This window comes from Artemia sp. Qi Xiang Cuo, chromosome 11, assembly GCF_049724085.1.
Source record: "Artemia sp. Qi Xiang Cuo chromosome 11, ASM4972408v1, whole genome shotgun sequence".
In the NCBI taxonomy this organism is placed as follows: domain Eukaryota; kingdom Metazoa; phylum Arthropoda; class Branchiopoda; order Anostraca; family Artemiidae; genus Artemia; species Artemia sp. Qi Xiang Cuo.
In genome coordinates this window covers 26,761,179-26,784,918 of record NC_142804.1, presented here as the reverse complement: position 1 = coordinate 26,784,918, position 23,740 = coordinate 26,761,179, and the positions used below count along the sequence as shown (strand labels likewise).

The 23,740-nt window shown below is 36.2% G+C and overlaps 1 protein-coding gene and 1 pseudogene across 5 annotated transcripts in view; one reads left to right on the top strand and one right to left on the bottom strand.

Moving 5' to 3' along the window:
- The window catches only part of LOC148946817 (uncharacterized), a 49,917-nt gene that overhangs the window by 14,050 nt on the left and 12,127 nt on the right, over window positions 1-23,740 (top strand). For 3 of the 5 annotated variants that reach the window (XM_089096620.1, XM_089096618.1, XM_089096619.1), the window contains exons 2-4: window positions 3,220-3,397; window positions 11,361-11,531; window positions 19,303-19,473. In XM_089096620.1, coding sequence (XP_088952746.1) covers window positions 3,352-3,397; window positions 11,361-11,531; window positions 19,303-19,473 — 388 coding nt within the window. In that variant the 5' untranslated portion in view covers window positions 3,220-3,351. Of the gene's footprint in view, window positions 1-3,181; window positions 3,398-11,360; window positions 11,532-19,302; window positions 19,474-23,740 lie in introns of all 5 variants that reach the window. The other 2 variants (XM_089096617.1, XM_089096621.1) reach the window with 2 other exon arrangements.
- LOC148946818 (uncharacterized) lies at window positions 16,376-17,082 on the bottom strand (annotated as a pseudogene).

The window sequence follows — 23,740 nt, the reverse complement described above, 5'->3', positions numbered from 1 at the left end:
GGGTTATTCATTAACACTGCAAAGGAAACATATAAAAAGACAAGAGAGACAGAACTTCTTCTATTCAAGCAGTGCTGGAACATTCTTTCTAATTCTATTGTTTCAACTTCCTCTATAAATTCTTTTAAAAAGCTGTTGATTGTGAGTGGGCAAGTTTTGAGTCGAAATATCACTGGGATGCTCCTCTGATATTCAGATAACATCATTTCTAACCCAGCAAGAACTACAGGAGGTTATACCACCTTAATTTGCTGACAAGGTCAATTTAAGGTTAGCTGTTTCTTTTTCTATGGTTTTAGTTCTGGAAATTTAATGCCTGTTATTTGAGTAGAATTTTAAGTCATACCAATAGGTTGTTTTTCTAAATTTTGGAAATGTATTTGTAGATCTTTGAAACCTCATAAATTGGGATTGAGCAAAGTTGTGAAGCTGAAAATAGTTTTCTTGTTCTTCATTTGGTAAAATTCTGGTCTAGCTAATTTTTGTTATTTTGGAAAGGGGTTAGGTTAGAAAAAGTGAAAATTTCAGGTATAATTTAAAAATCAATAAAACTAACAAAACTTAATAACTTAGAAAATAAACCTTAGAAATCAGAAAAGGTAACATTGATGCTTGGCAATACCTTCCCAGAGTATGTTTTTGGTCCTAGATTCATTTCTGAAAGTTAAATTTTCCTAACCTAACCTCTTTCCAAGATAGCAAAAAGTAGCTAAACTACAATTTTACCAAAGGTTCTGCCCATGCAAAATATGTTAATTATGGCTATTGTGCATATTATGAAGTAAGAGTGGTTTTCTTAACATGTTTCTTTATGTGGAGTCCACTCTCTAGGGCTACACCAAAACCTATTGATATGACTTAAAATTCTGCTCAAATAACATGAATTGTATTTTTAAGATCTGAAACCAGAGAAAAAGAAACTAAGGTAAAATGTTGTTTGCCAAAATTTCAATAGAAATAGGCCTGTCAAGTTGGAAAATTTCTTACATTGAAATCAGAAGAGAGTTAACATTGAAGCTTTGCAATACCTTGCCAGAGTATGTTTTTGATCCTGGATTTGTAACTGAAAGTTTCATTTTTCCTAACCCAACCTCTTTCCAAGATAGTTAAAACTACTAGTTAGACTAGAATTTTACCTCTATTTCCACTGTTTGTGAGGACTTTTATAGATATTTTGTTATTTCAAGCCTCAGTGTATACATTAGCCTACTGAGACCTTAGTAGCTAACTAGCTGGCCAATTTCATAGTATAGGCCTATATAGAATTTTATTGGTTGCTGACTGGTTGCTGAAATCATTGGTGCATTTACCCTATATATGGAATTTTATTGGTAGCTGACTAGTTGGATATTTTAAACACAAGGCATATCTGGGATCTTAAATGCAAACTAGCCCAGTTAGCTATTTGCAAACTGTAGGCTTATATAAAATTCTGTTGATAGCTGATTAGTTGGCGAATTCCTGTTGAAATGTATATATAAGTGAGGTCTAATAGCCAACTACTTAGCTAGTCTATACATTTTAGAACTGTTGCCTCTTTCCAAATATATTGGCTGGTGGTGCCTCTGGTTGGCACCAGACCAAATCCTTGGGAAGTAACATACTTTTATTTCTTAGTCCCTTTTTACCAGTTACTGTTCTTTCCATTGCCCCTGCTTTTCCCCAGACCCTGCCCTCACCCTGTGGAACTGGATATTTCCTCTAGTAATTACCAATTTTTTTTTATTTTGGACAACAGACAAAAAATTGTTGAATCTTATAAAATTACTCATAAAGAGTGGTTGCTACAAGCTATTGTTTGTGAGTAGTTACTCAAGATATTATTTGTGTGTAGTAAATAGTTTCTAAAAATTATGGAAACTCTTTTACAGTAATCATAATAACTGAATTACATAATCTTAAGAAAAGCTTGAGTAAGGAAATAAAATTACCTAATTTAAGATTCTCTCCCCCGACCCCTCTGATCGATAAACACAGTCAGTTATAAATATTTATGCTATTCATTTTGTTAATGAGACTCATTTATACTTTTTAATGGATTAGCGTTTGGTCTATAAGAATGGAGACAAAAAGATTTGCACTGTTGAATAATATAGTCTTAACATATAGAACACACTGTATATTTTTTTATCAGGAGGGGGGGATAAAGGGAAGCAATACAGTCTTAGGAAAGGAATGAGTAAGTATTTATTAGTGCTTTAAGGGATTCTTCATAATTGCTTGTAACAGTTTTATAATCATTTAATTAGACCTAGATCTTCCAATGCTTAATGCAATATAGCTTGCTATATGCTTGCTCATATCTGCACAAGGCAATTCTCAAATCACAGCTCATTGAGTGATAATTGACCTTATCTTTAATGAAACAACCAATGGTGATCTGTTGTCTACTAGTCTTCTTGGGGCCCTGAGAAGTCCAGAAACAAACATCATAGGGATACTGTCCTTGTTTCATTTGTTACATCCCTGTTATTGCTACTTTCTAAGTCAAGCTTTGTCCTTTTTTACTCTGCTTTGTGAGAAACCTGCTCTAAGGGTCAGGAACTAATCACCCCTACTAGTTGCTATTACTCTTTGCGCACAATTGTTCTCAAATCTAAGTAAGCCTTTTCTTGCAGAAGTAAACTTTTCTCTGTTTTTATAATGAGGAGCAATTACAGATAAAAATATTGCTTAAAAATAAAGTAATTTGTATACTTTAAAAGCATGTGAATTGACAAATCAAGTGATAACTTCATTATGTACCTCGCTAAGTGCTGAACAATACTCTATATTACAAACTGTAACCCTCAGCTTAAGAGTTTTAGACAGCAAAATATCTATTGATAAGATTTGTTTGTTACTTCCCTTTGATTTTGAGAAAGGACATGATAGAGATATGAGCTACAAAACATCATATTGAACCCTTGTTTAGACTACAATTTATTCTTGAACTGTCCATCCTCTATTGCTCAAAAATTTCCAAGGTGCTAAGATCTATTATTCTACAATTTTAATTTAAGTGTTTTGGTACTTAAAATATAGAAATACAGTTGGATTTTATAACTACATTTTTTAAACTTTTATTTCCATCTCTCTTTAATAATACAAAATGAATAACAAATATTATTCTAATGATTTGGACTTTTGAACCTTGTGAACCTCATCCTTTTTCTTTATTAATATAATTTTTGCTTTACAGTTTACAACATCAGTTATGATAGATTGACTAATTTCTAGGGACCTCTTCCTTTTGATCTCCTGTGTAAAAGGGAGATCTAATATCAAGTGTTATTAGTAGTATTCTACATCTGATAAGAGACTTTAAGTGTATTGGATGGATCTGTTATTGACTCACATCTAATTCCAAATATGGAGGAAAATATCCATCTATCTGAAGCTTCTGATATTGAAAATGGTAAGTTATCTAATTATTGTTCTGATAACAATATAGAAAGAAAACATTTCCCATTCTTTTTCTTCTATCTTGTTATCTTAAGTTAAAATATGCAAAAAAAACTATATTTATTTACACATTTTTCTAATCTTCACAATCAAAGAGGACACAACTGGTTTTTTTTTTTTTTTTTTTTTTTTTTTTTTCAAGTCAAAACATATGCGAACTTTATTGCTAGACTCTAAACAAATAATTCCTGGGGATAAGAATCTTCCCTTCATTCCATCAGACATGCATGATCAATCGAAAATACTGCCAGAGTTGATGTCATAATGAGGACCTTGTTTTTCAACTGAGGGTCAGATTTAGTTTTTTGTCTAAACCAGATAATATTACTTGCTTGTATTTGTGCTCGCTGTAGGACTTAACGTGGACGCTCTGTCTGCCGTCTTGATGCCCATGCAAGATCAACTCCCATATGTGATAACCTGCTGACATCTATTGAGCACATCGGAGGTGGCGGTTCTCCCAAGTCGCCTTAAATTACTGGAATCTACCACTGGGGTCAGGGTGGTTTTTGGCAGTTGTCCACCAATTCTTGAATTGACCGCCAGGTCATCTGCGCCAATCTGGCAATGGGACAGCTAGAAGCACTTGCTTGATGATGCGGTCATTGGGTCTTCTCAGGACATGACCAAGCCAACGCAGTCTTCTCTGTTTGACAATCATGGCGGCGGGTTCGATGTCACAGCAGCAGTGGCGCACATCAACATTTGAGATTCTATTGGAGTATCGAATCCTCAGGATTTTTCGTAGACAGCGGTGGTCAAAGACTTCCAAATCATGGAGATGAAGTGCCTTCAGTGGCCAAGTTTCAACTGCATAGAAGAGAACAGATCTAACAGCCGCTTTATAGACACAAATTTTTGTCTTCATGCTGATCTCCCGCCGGGTCCACAGATGGCGGCGGGGTTGTGAGAAGATGGCTTGGGCTTTGTTGATTCTGTTCTGTATGTCAAGGTCACAGCCTCCACGAGAGTCTATTATTGAGCCAAGATAGGTGAAGCTGTCGACTTTTTCCAATTCTTGTCCGTAAAGCTCAAGCTGATAATCCGAGTGCGGTTTTAAGTCCATGACTTTAGTTTTTGCCCCGTTGACTTTCATACTTAGTAGCTGAGATAAATGTGCTATTTCATTTAACATTGCTTGGGTAGTTGCTGGATCAGCAGCAAGAGCATCGATGTCGTGCACGTAGTTCAGGTCAGGCACGTTAATGCCCAATCCCATAACAACACCATAAAAACTCGAGAGTGCACTTTCTAGAATCCAGTCTATACTGTAGTTAAAAAAAACAGGGGACAATGTGCACCCCTGTTTTACACCACTTTCGACATTAAAGGGCTCAGTTTCTTTGCCCAGCATTCTTACTGTCGATTTGAAATGCTCGTAGTAGGCCATTTACAGCTCTATGAATTCTACCCGTATACCTTGTTCCAACATGATTCGCCAAAGGTTTTGTGGGTTACAGAGTCGAAATCAGCCACAAAATCAAGACACATGTTGATTATGGGGAGTTTGTAGCGTTTGCACTGTTGGAGAATAAGGCGAAAAGTGAAGACCTGGTCAGTGCACCCTCTCCCTCTTCGAAATCCGCATTGATTTTCACGTGTCCGCTCATCCCTTGCTACCTCGAACCTTTTAAGCAAAATCATCGCAAATACTTTGGTAGCCGTATCCATAAGTTATATCCCTCGGTAGTTGCGGCTGTCGCATTTGTCCCCCTTTTTAAATACTGGGATTATTACTGACATCTTCCAATCAGACGGGAAGGTCTTCTTCTCCCATATCAGACTGAAGATGGTTTCTATTTGTTCCGTTACAACGTGTGGTGACGCCTTGTATACCTCGGGAGGGATACCATCTTCCCCAGGAGACTTATTGTTTTTTAGCCGTTTGATCGCGTTTAGTACCTCTGAAGCTGAAGCTGGTGCTATGTCGATTTCGTATGTTGGTCTTTCTGCTGTTGGTGGCAGCATCGGCGTTGCATCTTGCCCATTTGTATTTGGATTAAGCAGATCTTTAAAGTGTTTCTTCTAGTGATCAACTTCACCTTGCATGTCAGGGATCACACTTCCTTGAGTGTCTTTTAAGAGACCAGCGATGGGTGACTTGATTCCAGTTATTTTTTTGAGGGCTCTATACAGCCTACTCGTATCATTATGTCTGGCTGCTTTTTCCATCTCTAAAGCAACCTCATCCCAAAATTGTTGGCGGTCTTGACGTAAGCTTGTTTTAACCTGTTTACTTAGCGACTTTTTTACTGTGATTGCCTAGCTTCGATTAGCTGTACAGTTTTCTCTGAGACATAAATCTTCCTCGTCTTTGCAGGGGCATAGCCGATAACTTCAGCGGCCACCTTTTCAGTGTTGTTCCGGAATTGTTTCCATCGGGTGGTAGGGTGTTCATCACAGTTGGTCAGGCTTGCGAACTGGTTCTGTAACTTCAGGCAAAAGTTGTCTTTCACTGTTTGGGTTTTCAGTTTATCCACGTTTAACTTCCTTTTTGGGGCTTGTCTCTTCCTCGCGCTCAACTTCAGGAGTATTTTCGCACTTACAAGCGTATGATCCCTTCCAGATTTAGACCCTGTGCACGCCCCTCTCTAAGCTCGGGAATCGATGACTGAGGAGTGCCAACGCTGACGGATCAATATATGGTCAATTTGGGCAGTTGTGGAGCCATCGTTTGAGCGCCAAGTTATTCTTTGAGAGGGTTTGTGTTGGAACATAGTGTTGGTGATGGTAAGATTTTGAGATCTGGCGAACAAAGTCGTAGTCTGGCTATTCTCGGGTTCACTGGATCCCATTCAAGAAGAGCTTTTTGCGCACGGCGACCTATCATAAAGCTGACTCCATGATCACCGGATCCATCATATGCACCAGAGTTGAGGAATAAGTACGAATTGTCGGAGTCACGGACTGGTATGGTTTCTTCAGACACACCGTTCAATCTTGTCTCTGATAGAAAAAGAACGTCTGCTTGGTAACGGTACATTTCCATAGCCATCACTAGCCTTGTTGATTCTTGCTTTGCCGATCTCACATTCCAGCTATAAACTCGGATTTCATCCTTCTGTAAATTTATTTCACAGGGAATAGCTCGTACACTTGTCGATCTCACCGCTATTCTTGGGAGCGGGATCACGTCGCTTACCGGGGACGCCTTAGTAGGCATAGCTCGTACACTTGTTGATCCCGCCGCCATGCCAGGGAACGGGATTGCGTCACTTACCGGGGACGCCGTAGTAGGCACACTATTTTTGGGAGTATTCATTTCTTCATAGATGTTTCATGGGAATTTAATTAACCGACGGGTCCCCTCCCCCGTCGGCTCCTCGTCCTTTCTCAACGTGGGCTTGGAACTGGCTATGGCGGAGAACCAGATAATATTGTGTCTCTTAAATGACAATCCCGATAGTTTCTGACTGAATTACAGATTAAAGAAAAAAACACAGAAGACAACAATAGGCAATAGTAATCACAAACACAACACTCGGAAATAAAGGAGAAAATATGTTAAAGGATACTGCAAATAAAATATACATTAAATAAAAGTTGCAGTGCAGTATTCTTTGCATAACAGTATGAATTGTATATTTGCCTATTTTGAAAATAGTCTGTGTAGGATGCACACTTATGAGGGAGTTTTGTTTTGGTTTCTCTTTGTAACATGGGATCATTGAAGTTTGGTTGGATGTGTTTTGTGCTTGCATTTTGATTTTTAAGTTGCAGTAAGTTTGGTTCACAAATTAGATTGGTTCATGAAGAGCTTGTCTCATATCATAGAGTTGTGTATTTATCTTAAGTTGTTTATTTTATTTACAAATACCTCATGCTTTGACTGTTCTGAGGATAAGTAGAAGTGATAATGATGATAATTTTATGAAACACAAAAGTTCTTTTGCTGTTCATAAAAAACATTTTATGAATTCCAAATTTGTTGAAAAAAACCTTTCATCTCATATGTAACAGCATCACAACATACCAGAATTACAAGTTACTGTGATCACATGGGTTCCATTGTGTCACTAGAGAAAATGTTAGGGGAGGTCGTATTTACTGATTGATTTTGGTGATATTGCTATTAAAATTTCTTGTTTTTTTGGCCGTTTGTAACTAAAGAACTATGAAATCAAGAGTGATTTGAGAAACGTGGCTGTCAATAGAGATGAGTAATTCACTAATTCTTAATGAATTACTCAAAATTGATTTGAGAAGGGCTTTAATTTTGCTAGTTGGTACCTCGGAAAGGCAGATTTAGGGGTGAAATCATCTACGGCGTTGAGAAGTGGGGAAAGGGCTAGGACACAGATGAAGAGTGAGAAGGAAGGTGATACTGTTTTCGAGTTGATATCAAGGTAGAAAATTTTGTGTTTATGGCAGGGTAATTTGCAATTGCAGGAACTTGAGTCGCATTGACACGGTAGCTGCGAGAGATAAAATAAGCAGGGGGGGTCTTATGAGGATAGGGTAAGAAGAAGTACAACTTAGAGGGTTAATGGAGGGGAGGGAAGATGGTATTGGAAAAGGGACGTAGAACAGAGACTGTGGGCAAGGAACTATCTATTTTGACAAATAGAGGATGAATGACCAAACTAGTTGGCCACTTCCTAGACTTTGGAGATAGGATTAAAGTTGCAAGAGGAATGCTTCTGGGAGGCAAACAAGCAAGAGGGTTTTGGGGAAGAGTCGATTGGATTAAAATGGTCTGTGACGGTGTGGTGACGGAACAAGAGTGGACGTAGAGAAACTTCTTTAGGCATATTGCATTGTCCAACATTGGGCTAAGAGGAGGACATGATTGGAGGTAAAACATTCAATGATCAGGATGAGAAGGGGGTTACCCAAGATTTCTACCTTGCCGTTAAAAAAGCGGGGTCTTATACTTACTCTCCACTATTGCAGATAAATGAGCGACATTTGGTGATTCATCAGCACAATAGAAAACAGAACAAAGGCCAACAAGGTAAAAACTGCACTTATCAGACACAGAAATACCTGAACTATAGATACAGATTCGTCTATATTAAAATTTTCATTTTTTACGAAAATAGTTAAAATAAAATTAAATTAGCTACCAATCACGTTTTCTTTTTTTATTATTATCAATGTAAAAAGAAACTGAAAACGAAATTTCGATGTCAATAGATGTATCAAAAGGATTGATTTATTAAGAATCTTAATAAATAAGATTCATTAAGTTTAGTCTTACCAATCAAAAGCTAAAAGCCTGAGAAAATTTGTCTGATTTTACAAAAAAGGGAGGTAACACCCCTTAAAGTCACGAAAGCTTAAAAAAAGTCACACCGTCTGATTCAGCGTGTCAGATAATCCTACTGTAAAGGTTTTGAGCTCCCATCTGCAAAAATGTGATATTTTGTATTTTTTACCAAAAGATAGATCACGGATGCGTGTTTTTTTCCAGAGGTGATCGTATCGCACGAATAGTCCAAAATATTGGGAGAGGGCTCATTCTAACGGAACTTAGAACGCCTCTGAAGCTGAACTCACTGAGAGAATTTTCTTTGATGAAGGAAGTTTCCGGGGAGTGGACTTTCCAGGGGACATTTTACACTGGGGCATGTTAAGAATTAGGAGTCGAATCTCCTTTTGGGTACTTTTTTTACTTGTGTATTATATGGTAAACACTCGAGAAGCGAAGGTAGGTTAATCCTGATGAAATATACCAAAATATAATGAAAATACAATACTTTACTGACGAATTTGGGCTATATATTTTATTATTAGGGAGCAAGGGGGGAGGGATAAAATATAGTGGGTCCGCATGCAAAATATGTTACACGTGTACATTTATTCTGCATATTATGAAGTAAGAATTGTTTTCTAACTTCACGTTATCCAAATACTTTACCCCCACCCCCTTAGTGTGCAAATATATAGCCCAAATCATATAATTCCTATGTATTCTGTCACCCGTCACTTGTTTTCCACTGAACTTGAGCTAATTGTCTCTTAATATAGACAGATGAATATGTTCGTTTTCGGGTGTGTACCAGATAATACACAGGCAGTACTTTTTTTTACTAAATAAGTAGTACACTAAATAAAACTGAATTTTATGATTATTAAATATTTATTAATGGAAACAATATACTTTGCATCTCCTTGTAAGTTTGAGTCAGTCAGGTTTGTATTTTGTTGTTTTCAATTTTTGGCATGATTCCAAGTTCTCATTGACTTCCCAGTTCACTTTTGATAATGTTCATGCTTGAAAAAGAATTTTTCGCATATAAATGTAGAACCGTAAAGGGAAAGAGTAGCACACATGAGGTTTTTCAGCTGATTGTAAGAGTCAGGAATGCTATTCAAAGTGTTGAAACTGCTCATGTCTTCCTTATCCAGGTCATTCAAAGCAAAAATGGTTATTTTTTTATCCACTGATCGTCGGTTTGTTCTGAATAGTGAACGCCCTTCCCAAGGAGAAATGCAATTATGAACCCAATTATGAAGATTTTCAATCCGCTTGGATAACATTCCTCCTCAACATGCACCCAAAATTCCATTATAAAAGTATTGTTAAAATTTAATTCATCAAATTATTGTTATTCAATTATTTTGACTAGCACTCCAATTTTGTCCAAAATTTTAATGGCTAGGTAAAATCTTAATTCATAATCAGAAATACTGAAAAAAAACTTTACAGATATTCGTATTATTAACCAATAAAGAACATGATGTCAATTAAAAACAAACAGAAATTAATTTGAAAAAAAACTTCAAAAAAGTATTTTTCAAAGAAAAGTGAAGAGCTATATTCAAACCAAAAACGAGCACAAATAAAGTCATATAATAATCCAATCTTCAAACATATGAAGATTACTATCACCGAACAAGTGAACCCAAAACGAGCATAAGTTTCGGGAAAAAGGGACGCGAAACATTTTAAAACGTACTCTCTTGATAACCAACGTACCTTGTTATGAAGAAGAAGATCAGGGTACTCGCTCTCCATTCCAAATAAAAATTATTTGAATTGGTGATGATTAAGAACTTTACCTAAAATGGAGTTTATAATGGTAATCGCTAGTTCCATAAATTTACAAATTTCTTCCGGAAATTCTTGTGTACGAAGGACTTGATGTGCTTTGATGAATGTTACAATGGTAAACAAGTATCTTGTGATTAATTTTCTTTCAAAATAGCAACAAACTCTTTTTCTCACTTTGGTCATACTTTTGACCCCATCTGTTGAAATCTGCGCAACTTTTATCGAGGAGAATATGATGCTTATCTATACATTCAATTACAGCACTTGCAATACGTTCTCAAGGGTCTGACCTTCGAGTGGTAATAATTCTAAAAGTTTTTATTTGGGTCCTGAATGAGACATAAATCTTACAAAAAGTGAAACTTGTGCTGTATCATTTATGTCACAAGACTTGTCAGCTGCTATTTATAAATCCGAAACCACTTTGAGATCTTTAATATGCTGTGTGTTTATATTCGAACAAATTGTAATTGTTCTATTATAATGGTTTTGGAAGACAATGGTAACTTTAATTCTTTTCAAAATATCTGCTTTGTTCTTAAAATCTTTCAACTTAAACAAAAAATTATACATGTTCTCGATTTATAGAAGAATAGAATTTATCAAAATAAAATGCCATTTTTTTCGTACTAAGTTTTTTTTTAATGGAAATATTATTGTGCCTTTGTGGATGTTAGTGCCAAAGCCGCACTTAAAAGACCAAAGAGCCACATGCGGCTCCGGAGCCTCTGTTGTCTAATTTTTTTGAGGATCTCATTACATTTTCTTACATTTTCTTAAAGAACAAGGTGTTCTATTTACATTGCTTCCTTTTTTGGAACTACATCTGTGCCTAAATTTACTAAATACTCTTTTTTGTCAAACGTATATACATTTTTGTTGAAATTATTTTATATCCCTTTTAATTTCATGTTTTTAGAAGTTGATGCTGCTTTACCAAGTGACATTAAGAAGCAGGTTAACAGTTCAGACCCAATTATGTTTCTCAAACTTGAAGATGGCTCGATGAGCACTTTTCCCAGCATTTCGGTAGCATGTAAATTTGAACCTGAGTCTCAGGAATTTGGCTCCACACCTATTAGGGATGAAGGTAAAAATTTCAAAGTTCCGAGATCAACTAAATAGAATAACAATGGCTAAAATTTGACTTGAAAAAATAAAATCTTAAACTCTATCTTGAATACTACTACTTAGGACTGAATGCGGAACCAAGCTGCGCTAAGTGAAGAGACGTACAATCATCTCTTGGTGTGGGATACTACTAACAGTAGTGTGAGTAGTGGACAGGAACGAGTATATCTACTCGTTCCTGTTCTAGGATTGTAGAAGCGTAGGATAATTAGAAATATTCTTGATAACACGGAATTGGTGGTTAGTGTGATTTGATATATGAGTTTGTTCTGCTCGTCCTAGATTTTGATGTCACTCTTCACCTGTCTTTGAAAAACCCGTAAAATTTTTAAAAAAGTCAATATTATAGAAAAATGAAGAATTAAGTATTAGGCAATATAAATTAAATTAGAAACTCTTTCAGTGGACAATGCTTGTAGATCATTTGTCCTCTTGTTCTAATGTTTCCCTGGAACGAAAAATGGGGAATCAGACAAAGGGACGCACACAGGACTTAATATCATGAAAGAATACTCGTACAATATTCATTTCTGCTATCTGCTGAATAAGGCCAAGGCTGTTTTTACGAAAATTAAAAAAGTTTGGATGAATAGAAAGATATGTCTGCAAACTAAGATTGGAATATTGGAGGCTATAGTGATAACAGTGATCATCAATCAATCATCAATCATTTTATTAATACTAAACTATATTACAAACGTAAAGAAAAATTATTTAGCCCATGAAGCTTGGCTTGTTGTGGGCCTTACAACAATAATAAAGTACTAAGACAACCATAAATATTACTCTAAATCAAACAATATATATGAAATAAAGATTAAAGAGAATAAACAATACCATACAATAAAAAAAAAAAAAAAAAAAAAAAAAAAAAAATAAATACACCTATCAATAAGTTAACAAAAAAAAAGAATAACGATATACGAGAGAAAAATACAAAAGAAAAAACACTAGGAAAAAAGAAAACAGGGAAAATAAACAAAGGAGAGAGAAAGTACTAAACTGGAAATACACGACGAATAACTGCCTTTGCAGACAGAAATAACGGGACATCCGGTGAGATTGAATTCCATAATTGAATTGATTTATAAACAGGAGACCTCTGGGCTGCTGTAGATGAACGTTTGGGCAAAATAAATCTACGAGAAGAACTACGTAGAAAAGTAGAGTACCTACCTGAGCCTGTCCGTGAAAAAAATTGCTGCAGAGGCGGTGGAAGTGTACCTAGAAAAGCAGAATGCGCTAAATAAAGATTACTTTTACCCACAATACGATCCAGCGGAGATATTCCAGTATCATTATAAAGATCAGAGGAAGGGTAAAGCCGAGGGAGAAGAAAAGTAGCCTTCACTGCCCTATTTTGGGCTCTTTGAAGTGAGCAGAGAAGAGATTTATTAGTATTACCCCAGACAGAGCAACACTAAGAAAGGTAAGGATATATAAAAGCATAATAAAGAGAAAGCATAACATCTGGGGGAAGAAATGAGTTAACCCGGTGCAACATTGAAGACTGGCGGAAGATGAGGGAACGGGTGTGAGTTATATGAGGTTTAAAAGAGAAAAAACAGTCAAGATACACACCTAGAAATTTCCCCATAGCAGCTTGCGGTATAACATCATTCCCATAAGTAAGGATGATTGGCTCCCTTACGTCTCTCATAGGATAAGGGGTACTGAAGTGTATAATGGCACTTTTTTGGCTGTTGAGAGTCATACCATTTGACCAGCACCAATCTTTTACTTTATCAAGAAGACGTTCAGCTAGGGAAGTGGCAGATGGCAAGTCTACTGCAGCAATGAAAAAGTTACTGTCATCAGCAAAAAGAATAGGGTGCACAAGGGGATGAAGACCATCAACGAGATCATTAATATAAATTAAAAACAAAAGTGGTCCAAGCACAGAGCCCTGTGGGACACCCTTCAATATAGGCAAAGTAGTGGAAGAATTACCATTAACTGAAACATACTGAGATCTTCCCGACAGATAAGACCTTAACCATTCTAGTGGGACTCCATGCACTCCAAATGAAGATAGTTTAGACAAAAGAACAGAGTGGTCAACCATATCAAAGGCCTTTGAAAAGTCAAGAAATAGACCCAAAACACACAAGCCCTTTTCCAGATTAACATGCACAAACTCTGTTGCATCTGAAAGTGCATGCGAGGCAGAGAAAGTGGGACAAAAACCATACTGATGGTTAGTTATGAGAGAATTTCCTGCAGTTGTATTAGTACTAAAAACAAATGAAGAGAGTCTACAATACACTACTCTTTCAACAACCTTAGAAATGACAGGAAGAAGAGAAATGGGTCTATAATTTGAAATTAGAGATGAGTCACCTTTTTTATGTAAAGGTAAAACATTAGCAACTTTAAATAAATGAGGGAAAACACCAGAAGAAAGAGAGAGGTTAGTTATGTGTGAGATGGGGTTAGAAACAAACTGACCAATTTTTTAAGAACATTATTACTCAAACCAAAACCATCAACTGAAAGGCTACTTGGAAGCTGGGAAATAATACTATAAATCTCAATATCACTGCATGGGGAAAGGAAAAATGACTTTTCTGCTATTGGAAAACTACTTACTCTATTCTTGGGTTGAATGGGAACTGAGGGAAGAGTGGTGAAATACAAATTGAAGGCATTTGCTGAAGAATTTTTATCCACAATAGATCCATCAGCATTCCTGTAATGACATGGGGGGGGACTGTTTGAGTTTCTTGCGAGAAATAGCTTCATTAACTACATTCCAAACCTTTCGCAAGTTCCTCTTACACTTATCAATTCGACGCGAAAAATAGAGCCTTTTGGCTGCACGTACTGAAGTCGCAAATACATTTTTATTATGTTTATACTTCAAAAGATCATCCTGTGTTTTACTTTTACATGCAACCTTGAACAGAGACGCCTTCATATGTGTAGCATTAATCAGACCTATGGACATCCATGGGCATTTGGGTGTAGAATTCCTTGGTCTCTTCCTAAGAGGAAAATGCTTATCCAATAGAGCTGCCATGCGACACACAAATAAACTTGTTGCACATTCAACATCATTAGCTTCAAGAACACTAGACCAATCATTACTCTGAAGACTAAGAGTTAAATTAGAAATTTAATTATTTGTAAAAGTTCTAAAAGAAGATTCACCTTGCTTATTCACAGCAATCTCAGTATAAGGTAAAAAAAGTGATAGATAAATAGGGAAGTGATCAGACAGATCAGTGAAAACAAGACCAGATGTAAACTTCAATTTTGGAGAATGAGAAATGAAAATATTATCTATCAAAGTGGCAGAATTTCTTGTAGGATCAACACGAGAAGGAGAAAAATTGAAGGAAGTAGCCCAGAAGAAGAAAGCACATCAAACAGATGGTCACATTCATCACTTGATCCAACATTTAACATATTACAATTCAAATCTCCCAAAACACAAATACGTTTCTTAGAGAAAGTCCCAGCACAAGAAAGCTGATCAAGCAAATCACAGAACAGATGTGTTGGAAAAGGAGGGGGCTTATAAAACAAACAAACAGTATCACATGCAAACTGGCTTTTCAGATCAATAAAAAAAGAATAAACAGTCCTACTATTGGACACTACTGAATTAAACAAGGATTCAAGGTCATACCGTCTACTGAATTTAATATCAGATTTTATAAATAAAGAAATGCCCCCGGAGCACTTTATTACCAATCTAGGGACATGAATAGCAATATAACCATGCATATCATAAGCTGTTAAATTATCACTATCAGATAACCATGTTTCAGTTAAACCAATTACATCAAAAGGGCAAGAATTATCAGACCACAGATATGATTTCAGACTATCCCATTTATCTCGTATCCCACGTACATTCAAACAAAATACATTAACGCAACTATTTGAAGAGAGAGAAGGCATGATTTTATCACAAAAATGAATAATAGTTTGATAATTGCAACTAGAATTAACCATAGATCCAAGAAGAGGGTCAAGTGTGTGGGCCTCTTGTTTGCCAGCACTACTTGGTTGCTCAAAGATAATTCATTTAAGAATAGAAGAATTCAAAAGAAAAGAAAAATCAGCCAGATTTACCACACATAACAAATGCACACAATATCTTCACAAATGAACAAAATATCAAACAAACAGGCTGAAATAGCAGAGGGTAAATTGAAACTAAAAAAGTGAAACTTGTAGGCAACAAAGAAAAGAAAGAGAAGAAAAAAAAAAGCCTGCAAGACAAAGAACAATAACAAGCTACTAAGATCAAAAAGATTAAAAAATAACAAAAAATTACAAGGATAAAGGCAAAAACAAATTAAAGAAAAACGCAAAACAATACAGGATAAAGGCAAAAACAAAGTAAAGAAAAAGTCAAAACAATAAAGAAGCAACCAGAGGAAAGAGTTATCAATGGTTTATGGATATCATTTAAAAAAATAATTTAAAAAAACATAAATTCAAGCATAATTAAAACAATTAGATAATAAAGGGCTAAAAAAAAAAAAAAAAACAAAAAAACAACAGAGAAAAAAGGGGAAAAATGGTTTATTTAAGTCCTGGGCGGGGCTTGGATGGGCTGTAGTTGACTGATGGAGAACATCAACTTTAGATGCCTCTTTAACAGTGATCACTTTACCATCAGAAAGCTTGGTGAGTATTTCTCCTCCACTGGACCATGTAGACCTCTTCCCAAGCTTTGATTTAGCATAGTTAAGTAACTGAAGTCTAGGCTTTGTCAGTGACTCAGAAATAAAGACACCAATACTTTGCAAACTTTTCTTTTCTCTAAGAATAAACTACTGCATTCTTGGACTACAAAATTCCACAACAAGTGGGCGAGATTTCAAACCTGAGCCTTGTTTTCCAATCCTTCTAAAAGAAACGATGTCATTCTTAGTCAAAGGAATACCAGGAAACCTAGTACTGTAAAATCCAAGAAATTTGCTTTCAGAAGCTTCTGGATAATGGTCTTCTTTGAAACCAAATAGGATCAGCTGATTTGAAATTTTCATTTGGTCAAACTGATCGCTCAGACGATCCACATTGAGTTGAATTGGCTTCAGAGATTTCCGCAGCTCTGACAAACCTGAGTCAAGCAAATGAAGAGATGATTCAAGCTTTGACATCCTCAAATCATATTGTTTTAGTGATTTTTCCACAAGCACATCAAAATCCATTTTAAGACTTTTATATACCTCTTGTTTAATAATTTCCATGTTGTTAGCATCAAAAGCAGGAGGTAGGTGACTAGAGGCAAGTTTTTTAACAGAGGCCTCAACCAAAGAACCAACCTCATTAGACAGTGCCTCACTGACAACTTCTGCAATAGTAGATTTAAGGTTTTGGTCATTTATTGAATCTGCAATTAGCTTCTGCTTGTTCTTAAGGGTGTTAATGTGTGAGGTGAGCATTGTAATCTGCTCATTAATAGATTCAGCTCCACTGTATTAGATGGAGCAGTCTGATCTCATCTCTCTGTGACTAGGTGGTCTATAGCTCCTTTTAGAGTTGTCACCCATGATGTAGGCTAAAGTGAACTCTAAACTAGGCTAATCAAGCTACAATCCAACAGCAGAAGGCAAGGGATCTTCCAGCTGGCACAAGCACTTATAAAAGGTTCTAATAACAGCGACGCAGAGGTGTAGGCACCAGGCAGAAAATGTTAACACATTCTTTTGGGCACCCGTCCGATTGGACGGGTGCCATTTCTTTCTTTCTTTCTGTATTTCTTTCTGTTTCTTTTCATCAAATTTCTAATTTCCTGCTTTTACAGTTATTCAGTTGGTTCCTTTCAATGGAGGAGGATATAATACAAAGACCTACTTGCTTAAAAAATTTCAAGGCTCTAAAGTCTTCCCCTTTTTTTGGGTACTTTTTTTCATGTTTACACGTCGTGCAATTATATATTATAAATTGAAACCTCAATATAGTTTATCGATGCTAAAAAAAACTGAACATGCAAAGTAAACTTAAGATTCTATACGCAAAAAACCCAAATCTTTTTGGGGGTGGGGGAGTTAAGATTGTTTGTTTATTCATGCATTTTTAGACCATTTTACGAATCCACGAATTATTTTGGGAGGGGATTTCAAAACTTGTGTACTCTTGCTCCTAGACACGGACCTGATCAATATTGAATAGTAATCATCTACCAGGTCTTAGCAACGGTGCTCTATTTTTGAAGATATTCCTAGCTTCCCTTAGCCTTTAACTTCAATCGTCCACTGACAGAAATATTTTTGCCTTTTTTTTTACTTGAACCCTAGAAAAGTACGCAAACTTGGATCAAAACTCTGAGATAGTCATTTTGTTCAAAATAGCTAAAAAATGACATTAAAAAAAACTTCGGGGTCAACAAAATCCCCCAGAGCCCGGATGCACGTGTTGAAAGTTATTCCCCAGGTGTATATAAGGTTTATATGGAAGGGTTGGTCGTATAAACTTTGGAGGGGGCTCATTTGATTGGAATTTGAAAGTTTTAGTGCCTGTATTCAGAGTGAGAAGTAATTGGAGGGCAACTAGCCTCCTCCCCCATGCCTTCTTTTCCCCAAATGCATCCCGTTTAGCCCATTTTGTTAAAGATTATTTAAAATCAGATAAAGAAAAGTCCATGGTCAACACAACCCCTCCAGAGCCTGGGGGCACATTTTGAAAGTTATATCCTGGAATGTGTAAGTTTTTTTTGGATGTGGTGGTCGGATAAACTTTGGAGGAGGCTCGTTTGATTGGAAATTGAAAGTTTTAGTACCCGTTTTAGGAGTGAGAAGCGATCGCAGGGCAACTAGCCTCCCCTTCTATGCCCTATTTTCCCCGAATGCATTCCATAAAAAGTTTTGAGATAATCATTTTGTTAAACATAGTTGAAAGATCAAATAACAAAATTTTGGGGTCAACACAACCTCCAGAGCCCGGTGGCACGTGTTGAAAATTATGCCCTGGAGGCATATAAGGTTTTTATGGACGGGGTGGTCTTAAATTTGGAGGGGGCTCTTTCAATTGGAAATTTAAAGTTCTAGTTTACTCCTTAAGAACGAAGTGATTGAAGGGCAACTGGTACCCCATCCCCCATGCTCTCTTTTCTCCTAGTGCATCCGACCAAAGTTTTTGCTCGAAATCGTCCAAATATCAGCTAAAAAAAAACTGCGGGGTTGATGCAACCGTCTGGAGCCCGGGGCAAGTGTTGTAAGCTATGTAAGCCCTGCAAATCCCGGGGTCAAGGGTTGTAAGCTATTCCCTGGGGGTATATAACGTTTTATGGAAAAGGATGGTTGCATAAACCTTGGAGGGGAATTATTTGATCGGGAATTGAAAGTTCTAGTTCTCCATTTTAAGAGCCAGAAATGATTAAAGGTACCCCCCCCCCCCTCCACGTATTATTTCCCCCAAATGTATCTGATTGAAAGTTTGAAATAGCCATTGTGCTCAAAATAGCCCAAAGATTATGTTACAATGCCTTCGGGTTTGATAAAAAAAAACCAGAGCCCTGGGGCAGGAGCAAGGGGTGTAAGTTAGGCCCCGGGGCATATAAGGTTATATGGAAAATGGGGCCGTATAAATTTTGGAGGAAGCTTATTTGATTGAATAATCAAATAAATTTTTTTAAAGAAGAAGCTGTTCTCTGCGCATCACGTTGTTTTTCGGAACTGCATCTTAGTCTGAATTTACTGAGTTTTCTTTTCGTAAAATATATATACATTGTTCTCACACTTCTTTTATGTCTCTTTCAATTATGTTTTTAGAAGTTGAAGATGCTTTACCAAGTGAAATTAAAAAGCAGGTTGACATTCCAGACCCTTTTTTGTGTCCCAAACTAGAAGATGGTCCGACGACTACTTGTCCCAGCATGTTGGTACCATGTAAACTTGAACCTGAGTCTCAGGAATTTGGTTCGACAATTATCAGTGATCAAGGTAAAAAATTCAGATTTCCATGATCGTATTAATAAGATAACAATGACTAGAAATTGAATAGAAAGAGTAAAATATTAAAAGTAAAAAAGTAAAGTAATACTATAACTTGAATATTACGACTGAATAAAAAACCAAGCTACCTGAGGCCTGTACGCTTCTGCACTCTCCTGTACACCTGTACAATCTCCCAAAAACTTAGAATGTCCCTTAAATCCATCCTTTACGACCTTCTTCCCCACCATTAGGGGACGACACACTATGTGTTTGGCCATAGATTGTTACCCGAAATGGACGATCTTTCGCAATCTGTGATCTTTCATTCATAGAATGTGTCATAGCCATCTCTCACATTACAATGGGTACCCAATCTTTAATCTTTGGATTTATGTTTCAACTCCAATTTCTAACCTTATTATTTTATTAATTTCATCATCTTCTTTCTATTCTTCTAAACTTTATTCAACGATCTTTATTCCTTTGCTATTTCACTGTTTACATGCTCAGCATTGGTTTGGGTGTCTCTAAAATCTTCTAAGAAAAACAGTAAAAGAGGTAAAGTAGTAGAACAGTAAAGTAGGGTTCTAAGAAAAACATGCCCATTGTCTTCTTTTCAAAGCACCATAGATTTGGTCCTGTCCAAGTAAAAGTAAAAGCTGCTTAAGAATCATGTGCTCAGTTTTTGAAGGTTTTTGAAATATTTTACGGGGGAAATTTTTTATTGGCAAGGGTAATGTTCCACAGAGAGGGAGGGGGATATTTTCAGGCCTTTTTTGCAAAACTACGGAAATTAGATTTTGAAAGCTATATTTTCAAACGAAAGTTGGGAGCAACATTAAAACTTAAAATGAAGAGGAAATATTCCATATACGAGAGAGGCTGCCCATTCGTCTGCCCCTCAATCGTTAGACTAAAGCCTTCTAATGCATCGTATAGGCTTATTCCAATTTAACGGCCTTTTTTTCCTTAAAAAAAAAAAAAAATTAAAGATCTTGTTGACGTTCCTATTTTTTTCCCATGAGGTAATCGTATTGAACCAATTGTCCTCAAATATCTACAGAGGAATCATTCAAACGGAAATTAAAAGTTCTTGTGCCCTTTTTAAGTGTCCAACATAATTGAAAAGTCTATGCATTTCGGGATAACCTGAACGTCTACAGCCCATGGGAAAACGGCTTTTTGCTTGGCCATGTCAGTTGTTTGCTTATAATATTTGTTTATAGAATATTTTTTTTTTGGGGGGGGGGAGGAATTTTCCACTTGGAGAATTTTCCATGAGAAGTAAAATTTCTGGGGGTGAAGTTCCAAGGAGAGTTTACCTTTGCAACCATGGAAATCATGACCCTATAAGCAATTTGATTTTTTTTTTTTCTCCCCTCCTGCATTTACATTCAAGTGAGCCATGGGTAAAACAGCTTGTATTAACAAACTGTAAGTAAAGAACAGCCATTATGACTGAAAATGAAAATCTAAAAGTTTTGATTAAAATATATGCAACTAAAATTCACAATTAAATCTTGGGTTATTTTTAATGAATTCAAGTAAGCTGCAATAAAAAGAGGAAACCTTTAAGTAGCTTGGTCTATCTAAAGAATGCTCAAATCCTACTTTCAAAAGAATGCTGAAAAGATTGACAATTTATAAGCACAGTAATTTAAATAAATCCATAAATAGAATAGAAAAGCTTATTAAATGTAAATGCAAGTTAATGCACAGCTCTCATTTGTTTCCCTCATAGATCCTATTTTTTTTCCTACTCTATTTTCTCCCTCATAGAAATACCATTACAATAGCTTCTAATATCCTATTATTGGTTCTCAGACTCATCTTTCTATCCTCGCAAACTGACTTCAACTATAAAGAAAGATCCAGGGCCGTTGCTGTTCTACTTCTAACATCTTCACTATACCAAGGTCTTCACTAATAATGGGAGTTTTTTCAACTGAAAATTTTTTCACTAATAAATGGGACTTTTTCAACTGAAAGTAAAAGCAAAATTCAAAATTGTAACAACCAAAATTATTCATTATGTATGTGGGGTTACAGGGGGCGAAGTTATGGTTGTGAGTATAGAGGGGGAACATAAAGAATTTGTCTACAAAATTGTTCAGTGGGCCAACAAACAAGAAACTTAAGATAAATTAAGACGTCTAAAAATCCAAGGCTTTGGCACGTTTTGAGTTTTTTTTTTTTGGTGGGGGGGGGGGGGAATCCATTCCCTCTACTTATGCGTACTCATGGAATGATAACTCTCCTAAGTACCTATCTCTTGGTAATAAAGGTAAAATAGTACTTTTAGAAACTTATTTTATTGCAATCAAACAGAAATTGTGTTTAAGGACTCGATCTTAAAGAATTGGGACGGAATTCCAATTTGAACCTACAAAGCAACATATTGACAAAGGGTCAGCCCAATAATATACGTAATAATGCCACTGTGGTTTAAGTTTTAATGTTGCTCCTCACTCTCTGTGGAAAAAAATTGTTTATTCAGTTTCTGATAGTTTCTAAAACTAATGCTGCTTCTTCCCTCCAAGAAAATTTCTTCATAAGAGAATCCTCCATGGGAAGTTCTTCCCATGTAAAATTCCCCTGGAAAACTATAAATTTTCTCTAAATTCCCTCCCCCCCCCCCAGAAAAATTTCTGTGAACAACTTCACCTAGAAAAGCCTCCTTTCATATTTAAAACACATTTTGTTTTATTTACTAAATTTCTGGTGATTTTTCAAATTATCCACTTAAAAGTGCCCACCTGAAAGAATGGCTCCTTAAAGAATTCCCCCGGAAATCCTTCCTAGGGAAAGTGTCCGACTGAAAAATTTAATGCACATTCCCTAATAACATATAGTATACTGTACATAGACAACAGGAAGATTGTATAGATCATATCCCTTTCCTCTCTTTGTAAAATTTCCTGTTGGTTATTTCCCCCGGCAACTTTTATCTCTATGAAAAGTTCACTCAAATAAATAATTTTTCCGTGGAAAATTAACTTCATTTTTTCATTATGCTAATGAGGAAGCGACCCGGTTCAATAGTAACCGAAACTCTAAAAAACGGAATTTTGATTTAATTTTTTTTTTTTTTTTAGTTCTTTATTTAACAACAAACTCTATAAACAAAAATCTACTTCAGCGCAATCTCCACCATAAAGCTCCACCGCTGGGAAAGAGAGGGGGAGAAAAATTACCAAAACAAAAAATATGAACAAAATCCAAAAAAATCCAGGTGCCCACCTTAATAATCCCCAAAATGACTAGCTAGGCAGGAGGTAGCGTATTATTTCATCAACTCAGTTAAATATAGAACTCAATCCAGGGACATAAACTCTAAGGGAAGCCAGAAAAAATTATTTACTAGCTATAAATTCTCTAACGTAATTTTTGAACATACCGAACGACTGGTAGCTTCGTGCAGACTCTGGGAGCGTGTTCCAGACCCCGTTGCAAGCTGTCAGAGCGTCATAAGATAAATTAATACGTCTAAAAATCCAAGGCTTTGGCACGTTTTTTTTTGGGGGGGGGGTCCCTTCCCTTTACTTATGCGTACCCATAAAGTGTTAACTCTCCTAAGTACCCATCTCTTGGTAATAACAGTAAAATAGTACTTTTAGAAACTGTTTTATTGCAATCAAACAGCTATTGTGTTTCAGGACTCGCTCTTAAAGAATTGGGACGAAATTCAAATTTGAACCTACAAAGCAACATATTGAGAAAGTGTCAGCACAATAATATACCTAATAATTCCACTGTGGTTTAAGTTTTAATGTTGCTCCTCACTCTCTGTGGAAAAAAATTGTTTATTCAGTTTCTGATAGTTTCTAAAATAATGCATATTCTTCCCTCCAAGAAAATTTCTTCATAAGAGAATCGTCCATGGGAAGTTCTTCCCATGTAAAATTCCCCTCGAAAACTACATATTTCCTCTAAATCCCTCCCCCCCCCAGAAAATATTTCTGTGAACAATTTCACCTAGAAAAGCCTCTTTTCATATTTAAAACAGGTTTTTTTTTTATTTACTAAATTTATTATCCACTTAAAAGTGCCCACCTGAAAGAATGGCTCCTTAAAGAATTCCCCGGAAATCCTTCCTAGGGAAAGCGTCCGATTGAAAAATTCAATGCATATTCCCTAATAACAAATAGCATACTGTACGTAGACAACAGGCAGATTGTATAGATCACAGCCCTTTCCTCTCTTTGTAAAATTTCCTGTTGGTTATTTCCCCCGGCAACTTTCATCCCTATGAAAAGTTCACTCAAATAAATAA